At 46.9% G+C, this 10,403-nt stretch overlaps 1 protein-coding gene across 1 annotated transcript in view; it reads left to right on the forward strand.

Moving 5' to 3' along the window:
- LOC110486770 (protein phosphatase 1 regulatory subunit 29-like) overlaps window positions 1-9,437 on the forward strand; it is a 153,161-nt gene extending 143,724 nt beyond the window's left edge. The window contains exons 3-5 of the mRNA XM_090193944.1: window positions 5,867-6,608; window positions 6,679-6,780; window positions 6,935-9,437. Coding sequence (XP_090050070.1) covers window positions 6,246-6,608; window positions 6,679-6,780; window positions 6,935-9,328 — 2,859 coding nt within the window. The 5' untranslated portion in view covers window positions 5,867-6,245 and the 3' untranslated portion in view covers window positions 9,329-9,437. The remainder of the gene's footprint in view (window positions 1-5,866; window positions 6,609-6,678; window positions 6,781-6,934) is intronic.
- Window positions 9,438-10,403: the final 966 nt, after the last annotated feature.

Raw genomic sequence — 10,403 nt, forward strand, 5'->3', positions numbered from 1 at the left:
TATGTTTTAGTTCATAGTGTTGATGTCCTCACTATCATTCTACAATGTAGAAATACAAAAAATAAAGAAAAACCCTTGAATGAGTAGGTGTGTACCTACTCATTCTAGGGTACTGAACTGCATGACAAAACTGAACTGCATGACAAATAGTCTGGTTCCTTGTCAATAACTATGACCCAGAGTTTGTCTAATCCAGATGACATGGTCAGAATAACCTTCTGTCCCCATTAGTCGTACAGTACATGGGGCCTGACAGTGATAGTCTCACTTCTGATTACCATTCAGGAAGAGGAACAACACTTCATCATGGTGGCAGCTAATGAACCCAGTGAGACAGGGATCTGACGCTTATTCCCTCTCTGTCCCCCTCTGTTTTCATAACCACTAATTGGAGCTGTCAATCATATCTGGTCTCCATGACAACCGAGGGAGAACCAATGGGATGGGTGTTGTTGAATAACCCAGATATAAATCATGAATTATACAGGGGGACTTAGACTGATAATCAGTTGAGTGTGTTTTCTTTATGTGGCTGGATATTTGATGTGTGTCTATGAGAGATGTGAGTAGAACGCAGAGAATACAATGGTAAGGAAAGATGCCAACTGTGCAGAATGTGGAATGACTTGCGATCTCAAACATGAGTAACTTCATGACTTTGTGACTCCTGTCCGAGTAGCAAACCTAGATAAACACACTAGATAAAAAGGAGGTTTCTTGGCTATTCTTGCAGTGTCTATTTTAGTGATGTTCAGAAGTAGAAGTGGGCCAGCCAAGACAGCCAGCCACCCACCTGTGACCTACCTGTTACCTCAAACGTATTTGCGATGTGACCCACATGTACATGTAACTGCCAAAATAAAGGAAACACCAACATAAAGTGTCTTAATAGGGTGTTGGGCCACAACGAGCCAGAACAGCTTCAATGCACCTTGGCACAGATTCTACAAGTGTCTGGAACTCTATGGGAGGAATGCAACACCTTTTAATCCATGAGAAATTCCAAATTGGTTGTTTTGTTGATGGTGGTGTTGATAAGTTTTCAATTGGGTTGAGATCTGGTGACTGAGACAGTCATGGCATATGGTTTACATAATTTTCATGCTCATTAAACCATTCAGTGACCACTCATGCCCTGTTGATGGGGAAATTGTCATATAGTTGATACAGGTCTCCCCATCTCCATTACCTACCTTGTCCTAACTATATACCCCCACCCCCCATTCACTACTTTTCCTCTCACCCCTCCTCTTGTGTTCCCTATATGGAGCACTAAATGGGATCAGCTCTCGTGTGGAACAGAGAGAGAGAGAGAGAGAGGAGAGAGGAGAGAGAGAGAGAGAGAGAGAGAGAGAGAGAGAGAGAGAGAATTGTCTTGATACACATAGTACATGCTAAATAGGCTACAACCTTTGACTACACTAGCATGTTTTCATAGAGACATCCCCTAAAGGGAATGTTCCAGTGGCAACAGCCCACAACTCTAATCAGTATGAGGTGTTGATGATGAATTGTATCCTAAGTGCTTTGGGTCTTCCCATTTTCAGCAGTAATCAGTGGGAAATTGGACCAGATACTTGGCTCTCACCATTGGGGAATTCTGACTAGAATAAACTGGAATGAGTTCCAATTCTCCATCAGAATCATTGGAATAGAGAAATGAGAACAGTGGAACTAGGACAGTTCCATAATTCTCTGGTTCCATGGAGAGAGAGAGAGCTTTCTGACTGTCAGCTGTAGCGAGAGGAAGACATTGTCTGTCACAACACACCATTTTTCATCCTGGCTTGCATAACTATGTATCTAGCTTTCAAATGACATGCAGATTGAATAGAGAGCCGATGGTGAAGGATTGTATGATGTGACTGGAGAGCCTATAGAAAGAGGAACTGACTGTCATAGGTGTGTGTGTGTGTGTGTGTGTGTGTGTGTGTGTGTGTGTGTGTGTGTGTGTGTGTGTGTGTGTGTGTGTACCTGCATGCATACCAGTGTTTGTATAAGTACATTTACGTATATGTGTCTAATAATGTGACAGGTGAGTCAACAGGGAGAGATCGAGAAGTCTTGGAGGTTGAGGTGATTAATGTAGCGTGGCGTGTATGACACTCCTACCTCCTCTACAGAGACTGACAGGGACAAGATAGATGGGTGTCAGGGTGAGATGGAGGGCCTCCTGCAGGGGGCTCTCCTACCTAGGGATCCAGGAAGTGCAGACACAGGAGTGGTGGGACTAGGAGCTTTCTCACAGCGTGAATAGTTTAACATGATGAGGACAAATGAAAGTCAGGGACAGAAACTTTGTCTGCGTGGATGGCACCCTGTGGAGAGGAAGGTTGTCTCGTCATCCTAAGCTCAGTTTCTTTCTTTCATTGCTCCCACCCTTTCTCCCTACATTCTCTCCTACTTTCTCTCCTTTCTTTCCGCCTTCCTTCCTTCCTCCCTTACTTCCTATTTTCTTTCCATCCTACCATCCTTTATTCTTCTTTCTCCCTTTGTCTTATTTTAAATGAAGGGAAGAGGCTTTTTAACTTTGTGTGCCATTTGAATGTCATTTATACACTCAACACATATTTGAATGTCATTTATACACTCAACACATATTTGAATGTCATTTATACACTCAACACATATTTGAATGTCATTTATACACTCAACACACATTTGAATGTCATTTATACACTCAACACATATTTGAATGTCATTTATACTCAACACACATTTGAATGATCCTTTTAATCACATACACTACATACTAGCGATGGAGGAAAAAATCGATACAGTTACATATCGGAATTATTATTTTTGACGATATATGGTATCGTTTTGACAATATGGCATGTTATTTTTGACGATATATGGTATCGTTTTGACAATATGGCATGTTATTTTTGACGATATATGGTATCGTTTTGACAATATGGCATGTTATTTTTGACGATATATGGTATCGTTTTGACAATATGGCATGTTATTTTTGACGATATATGGTATCGTTTTGACAATATGGCAGGTTATTTTTGACGATATATGGTATCGTTTTGACAATATGGCAGGTTATTTTTGACAATATATGGTATCGTTTTGACAATATGGCATGTTATTTTTGCGCTGGATGACTGTACCTGCACCAACAATATGTTCTCCGTCTTCTTTTAAATACACCATTTGTTTTCAGCACTTCTATTAACATGACTGATCCAAACTTGTTTTCCACATGCCTCTTTCTGGTCCCTCTGCAGCAGATAGATGGTGAGCAATATGTTTAGATCATGGAATCGTAATAAAATCACAGTATTGAATCACAATGCATCGTGAGAAACGTGAGACACGCAATATATATCATATCGTCACCTAAGTATCGTGATAATGTTGTATCGTGAGGTCCCTGGCTATTCCCAACCCTAATACATCAGTGGAGGCTGCTGAGGGGAGGACGGCTCATAATAATGGCTGGAATGGATTCAATGGAATGGTATCAACCACATCAAACACCTGGTTTACATGTGGTTGATACCAGTCCATTCACTCCATTCCAGTTGTTATTATGAGCTGTCCTCCCTCAGCAGCCTCCACTGTAATACATACATGTACAGTGCCTTGCGAAAGTATTCGGCCCCCTTGAACTCTGCGACCTTTTGCCACATTTCAGGCTTCAAACATAAAGATATAAAACTGTATTTTTTTTGTGAAGAATCAACAACAAGTGGGACACAATCATGAAGTGGAACGACATTTATTGGATATTTCAAACTTTTTTAACAAAGCAGAAACTGAAAAATTGGGCGTGCAAAATTATTCAGCCCCCTTAAGTTAATACTTTGTAGCGCCACCTTTTGCTGCGATTACAGCTGTAAGTCGCTTGGGGTATGTCTCTATCAGTTTTGCACATCGAGAGACTGACATTTTTTCCCATTCCTCCTCGCAAAACAGCTCGAGCTCAGTGAGGTTGGATGGAGAGCATTTGTGAACAGCAGTTTTCAGTTCTTTCCACAGATTCTCGATTGGATTCAGGTCTGGACTTTGACTTGGCCATTCTAACACCTGGATATGTTTATTTTTGAACCATTCCATTGTAGATTTTGCTTTATGTTTTGGATCATTGTCTTGTTGGAAGACAAATCTCCGTCCCAGTCTCAGGTCTTTTGCAGACTCAGGTTTTCTTCCAGAATGGTCCTGTATTTGGCTCCATCCATCTCCCCATCAATTTTAACCATCTTCCCTGTCCCTGCTGAAGAAAAGCAGGCCCAAACCATGATGCTGCCACCACCATGTTTGACAGTGGGGATGGTGTGTTCAGCTGTGTTGCTTTTACGCCAAACATAACGTTTTGCATTATTGCCAAAAAGTTCAATTTTGGTTTCATCTGACCAGAGCACCTTCTTCCACATGTTTGGTGTGTCTCCCAGGTGGCTTGTGGCAAACTTTAAATGACACGTTTTATGGATATCTTTAAGAAATGGCTTTCTTGCCACTCTTCCATAAAGGGCAGATTTGTGCAAGATACGACTGATTGTTGTCCTATGGACAGAGTCTCCCACCTCAGCTGTAGATCTCTGCAGTTCATCCAGAGTGATCATGGGCCTCTTGGCTGCATCTCTGATCAGTCTTCTCCTTGTATGAGCTGAAAGTTTAGAGGGACGGCCAGGTCTTGGTAGATTTGCTGCACTGAAAGTAAAGGGGCTGAATAATTTTGCACGCCCAATTTTTCAGTTTTTGATTTGTTAAAAAAGTTTGAAATATCCAATAAATGTCGTTCCACTTCATGATTGTGTCCCACTTGTTGTTGATTCTTCACAAAAAAATACAGTTTTATATCTTTATGTTTGAAGCCTGAAATGTGGCAAAAGGTCGCAAAGTTCAAGGGGGCCGAATACTTTCGCAAGGCACTGTATATATTTTCCCCATCAAACCATGGACCACCATGACATACATTAGCTTTTACAAGAGAACGTGTTACCTAGAATAGATTCCATTAGTGATCTTCCTAGAGAAGATTCCTGGGGCTTATGGTGGAGAGACTGTATGAAGTGTCACTTGCCAGGATTAGAATGTAATCCAGAATTAATCCACGACGGAGCAATAAACCTTGAGTGTCACAGTGGCACAAGATTTAAGATGCACAGATATCAGCGCCGAGGCCAGAATGATGCATGTTGTGAATGAACATCATGTTTTCATGGGCTAGGTTTCTGTGTTGAGGTTTTATGCAGGGCACTTTATTTCCAAGTGCTGTCTTCTGGTCGCACATGATGGTGATGAATAAGCATCTGTTCTGTTTGCAGAGAGTGGCTGTCAGAGAGAAAGGGGTCATGCTGGTGTGTGTTAAACAGTGCATTTTTCGACTCCCATTCAAGATGTGTTTTCATCTATAAACTGGATGTTGTATTGCTTTTTGAGGAATGAGGACGTGTGCTTTTCTAGAATCGTCTCCTTAATCATAGTGCCACTTGAGATCAGAGTTTTCTAAAATTGCCCCTGATTTTATAGCTGTCCCATGTGATTAGGTTTTTATACAGATGTAGGATCTTAATTTGAGTTTGCTAATCCTACATCAACAGGAAATGTGAATTATTATGTGGATTAAATTAATGGACATTTTTGTAGGGGTTGAAACATTTTGGGGAAAATCAAGTCTAAAATTTCAATGTGAAAATTACAAACTTCAGAAGCCTTTTTAAACCTCAAATACATTACACGTTTAACATTTCCAGGATAGTTATCCTGAAACAGGGTGATCAAATTAAGACTCTCCATCTGTATGCAACACTGGTGTTTTGTGTTCTATGTTGTTTGGTTCATTCCATGTTATTATTGTCATGTGCCTCTCTATTGTTGCCTCACGGTATTCCTCTCCTCTCTTCCACAGACTCACGTCTCGCCAGCGGATCCTGCTACTTCCTATGTGATCAATCAACAAGACTTCCTGTCGGAGAGATTATGAGGAATAGCTGTTTCACTACCCACGGCAGTCCAACAGGAAGTGAAAAGACATGGGGACTCTGCTAATCACCATGACAACCATACAGCTGTGACTGACTGTGTGAGGCCCCTCCCTCTTTTTCTACACCCAAGCTAAACCCATTCTCCCCTTTCTGAGGACAACCTAGCTACGCCTGTCCATCCCCCACGCTCTTTCTCCTTTAAACTCAACCTCGCTTTTCCTTATTTCAGTCCCACGTTTCCTCCATCTTAACAAAACCTCCCTCTTCATTCGTCCTCCTCCTCCTTCTCTTCCCTCCATCATCATGCTCAGCAGGCTTCACACTCACTCCTCCTCTTCCTCTCCATCTACCCCCACCCTCCTCATCCTTCCCTCTCTCATCCTCTTCCTCCACCTTCCGGGCCTGGTCTGGGGGGACTGCTGGCTGATCGAGGGGGACAAGGGCTACGTGTGGCTAGCCATCTGCAGCCAGAACCAGCCTCCATATGAGACCATCCCCCAGCACATCAATAACACGGTCCACGACCTGAGGCTCAACGAGAACAAGCTCAAAATGATCCCCTATACCTCCATGTACCGCTTCACCAACCTCACGGACCTCAACCTTACCAAGAATGAGATCTCCTACATCGAGGACGGGGCCTTCGCTCAACAGGCCAACCTACAGGTACACTGGGTGGTGGGTGGGTGGGTTGATTGATTTAATCTTAACGTAATCCTTTCTGGTTCTCTCCTAGGTTCTCCAGCTGGGCTACAACAAACTGACCAACCTGACAGAAGCCATGATGAGGGGCCTGGGCCGGCTGCAGTGCCTCTTCCTCCAGCACAACCTCATTGAGGTGTGACATTGGTCGATTTTTGTTTAGTTCTGTAGTTTTTAAAAATTTCAATTCTATTATTTGCTAAAGATAAATTGATATTATTCTGTATGTACAATATGATTCAGATTTTGTTTTAATATATTGCTTTCTGTCTCGGTATGTTCTCATCAAGGTCATTGGCAACAATGCATTGGATGAGTGCCTCAGTCTCAACAGCATTGACCTGTCGTCCAATAAGCTGGCCCGCCTCGACCCCTCCACCTTTACCATTTTGAATCGCCTCATGGTGTGTGAGCTGGCTGGGAACCCCTTCCATTGTGGCTGTGACTTGTACAACTTCCTCACCTGGCTGGAGGCCTTCAATAACGTCACACACACCTACGACCGGCTCCAGTGCGAGACCCCCAGGGAGATGTTTGGCTACCCACTCCTGAGTCCCATCGCGTCCGGCCACGCCGGGCACAACGCTCGGACGATTCTGTCCTCTGTCTGCCGGGATGGGGTCTTCATCCCCGGGATGACGTCTCTCCCGCCAGACTCAGATTCCTCCGGAATGGGCCCGGACATGTTTGACCGTGTGGGTCCGTACCACCAACCCACCACCTCGTCTTCCTCTACGGAGCACAGCTTCAGCCCCAGCATCAAGCTCCACCACGTGTCCCTCTTCACGGCCTCTATCATGGTCCAGATCCCCAGACCTTACAGCAAGATGTACATCCTGGTGCAGTACAATAACACCTTTGTCTCTGATGTCATGAATCTGAAGCTCAAGAAGGAGATGATCACACTGAACAAGCTCAAGCCACACACCAACTATACCTTCTGCGTGGCCTCCATCCGGACCTCCCAGCGCTACAACCACACCTGTCTCCAGTTCTCCACCCGAGCCCAGAACCCCGACGACATGCCGCCAACACCTTCCACCACCACCCACTACATAATGACCATCGTGGGCTGCCTCATCGGGATGCTCTGCATCCTGGGCCTCATCTACTATTGTCTGAGGAAGAAGAGGAGGCATGAGGAGAAGCAAAAGTCCATCTGTGTGAAGAAGACGATTCTAGAAATGAGGTATGGCCCGGAGGTGGCGGCGGCCGTGGGGAACGACCCGTCTGCGGTGCAGAAGCTCCAGGAGCAGGCCCAGGGTCAGGGCCATCACCAGTACCAGCACCACACGCACGGGGGCAAGCTACCAATGTCTGCCTCCTCCTCGGGCATGCTTCACTCCGCCAACACCTCTTCCTCCAGACTCTCCTCCATCCCTCAGGATAAGATGCCCACCGCCTTCTCTGAGGCCATGCTGACCAGCAAAGGCAACTACATGGATGTAAGGACGGAGGGGGTGATGAGAGATGGAGGGATGGGAGGAGGACAGGGAGGGATGAAGGATGAGGATCTAAGAGAAGAGGGCGGGACGGACGTGGGGGAGGATTCGGACGATGACGGGCGAGGCTCGGCCTCGGAGATCTCCACCATCGCCATGGAGGTGGATAAGGTCAACCAGATCATCAATAACTGCATCGACGCCCTGAAGCTGGACTCTGTCATGGCCGCCTCCTCCACTGCCTCTTCCGCCACCACCACCACCTCCTACCCCACCTCCCCTCCACCCACCTGCACCTCCTCCTTGACCCGTGGCCTCATCCCTCTTTCCCCCGGCATCACTGAGACCTGCCCGGGCCTGCCCTCCCCTACCACCAAGATCCCCCCTCCACCGCCGCTCCCCTTCTCCGTCCCTCTCTCGGAGCGTCCGGGGATCAGTGGCGGGGGGTTTGTGTCGCCACCCTACCGGCCGCCTCCTCCTGCGTCCGCTGTGCGCCCCGTCATGAGGCAGATGAGCGCTGACGCTGCGGTGGTGATCAGTGCCGTGAAGAAGCAGTGCAGCACCTCATCCTGCAACTCCATGGGACGTGACCGGGAACGAGGGACCGGAGGAGGAGGCCGGGTCTACAGCCTGGACATCCACGAGCCCCGCAGCCCGGACCCCTGCCAGCAGTACCCAGGGGAGAGAGGCAGCCCCGCGGGGTGTGGAGAGCCTCTGGAGCGGCTGCCTCTGGTGGGGAGCGGCGGGGGAGGAGGTGGGGGTGGTGGGTGTGGTAGTGGAGGTGGTGGTGGTGTTGATGGTATTACCAACCAGCATCACCAGCAGCAGCAGCAGCAGGGACAGGGACAGGGACAGGAACAGCAGGAGGACTACCACTGCTCAGAGCACCGCCACTCTGTCCCAGCTCTGTACTACGAGGGCTCCCACCAGGGCTCGCCGCACCAGAGGGCCTCCTTCCTCAAGCCCCTGACCCGCTCCCGCCGTGACGCCGCCTCCTACTCGCAGCTCTCGCCCTCCCGCCACCAAAACTACTCCGGGTACTCCTCCAGCCCTGAGTATTCCTCAGAGAGCTCTCTGAGGATCTGGGAGAGGTTCCGGCCCTACAGGAAGGGCCAGAGGGATGAGTCATGCTACGTCACGGCCGGGAACGCCTTAAGGAAGAAGGTGCAGTTTGCCAAAGGGGAGGACCTCCACGACATCCTCGACTACTGGAAGGGCGTGTCAGCCCAGCAGAAGCTGTGAAAGGAATACAGGAAGTGAGAGTGAGACATTGTGGGAATTTGAGTTTTGAGTAATGGGTCTCTTGTTGATCCCGGTGAACTGCCAATTTGAGATGCCAGCCGAAAGAAAAGAGAGAAAATTAAATGAATGAGGGTGGTGAAAGAGTTAAGTTGAGTCTGACTCATTTACAGTAGGTTTCATTGATCCATGGCAAAACATGTTATCATCAGCAGGACCAGAGCTGAGAGAGATGACAGTACAGCAGGGTCATTGTGGACTGTAGGACTACTTCTGGAACCTGCTCATCGTCTTTACAGTTATAATTAGAGACAGGGAGCCCAGGCCAACCATCCAATCAGTATTCAGTGAACACTTCATGTGGAATTCACCTGTTGGAGTGTCATTCTCTGTGCCACACTTTCATCTGTGTGTAGAGACAGGAAATCAGATGACGTATCGCCTGTTTGTGTCTGCATTGAGTGTATGCGTGTGTCATCGAGTGTACTGTATGTGTGTGTGTCAGTGTTTTTGTGTGTGTGTGTGTATGAGTCAGTCTAAACTCCTACACATGTTTTTGGGCGCATGTAGGGCGCGGAGATAATGTGTGTGTCTGTGTTGGTGAGACAGAAACACAGTGAGATAATATACCCAGAGAGAGTGAGAGAGAGAGAGAGAGAGAGAGAGAGAGAGAGAGAGAGAGAGAGAGAGAGAAAGAGAGAGAGAGAGGGAGAGAGAGAGACAGAGAGAGAGAGAGAGCGAGAGAGAGATAGAGAGAGAGAGAGAGAGAGGGAGAGAGACAGAGAGAGAGAGAGAGAGAGAGGGAGAGCGAGCGAGAGAGAGAGGGAGAGAGACAGAGAGAGAGAGAGAGAGAGAGCAATACAAAGGGGGAAAACATGGTGATTGTGAACAGAGCTGTCAAGCAGTCTCTCCCTCCTATCCCTCAGATCATCCATGCTATTGGATGGTGCACAAACATTTGCATTTCAATAGTGGCTGTCATAGTCACAGCAGGCGGAGACGAATAAAAAGGAAAAACTGAAAACACTCAGGGAGGCTTTACGGTGTGAGGATGCAGGCTTTTATTGTGTCTCAAATG

Source organism: Oncorhynchus mykiss, chromosome 12 (assembly GCF_057628025.1).
Source record: "Oncorhynchus mykiss isolate SJ-2025 chromosome 12, ASM5762802v1, whole genome shotgun sequence".
NCBI lineage: Eukaryota > Metazoa > Chordata > Actinopteri > Salmoniformes > Salmonidae > Oncorhynchus > Oncorhynchus mykiss.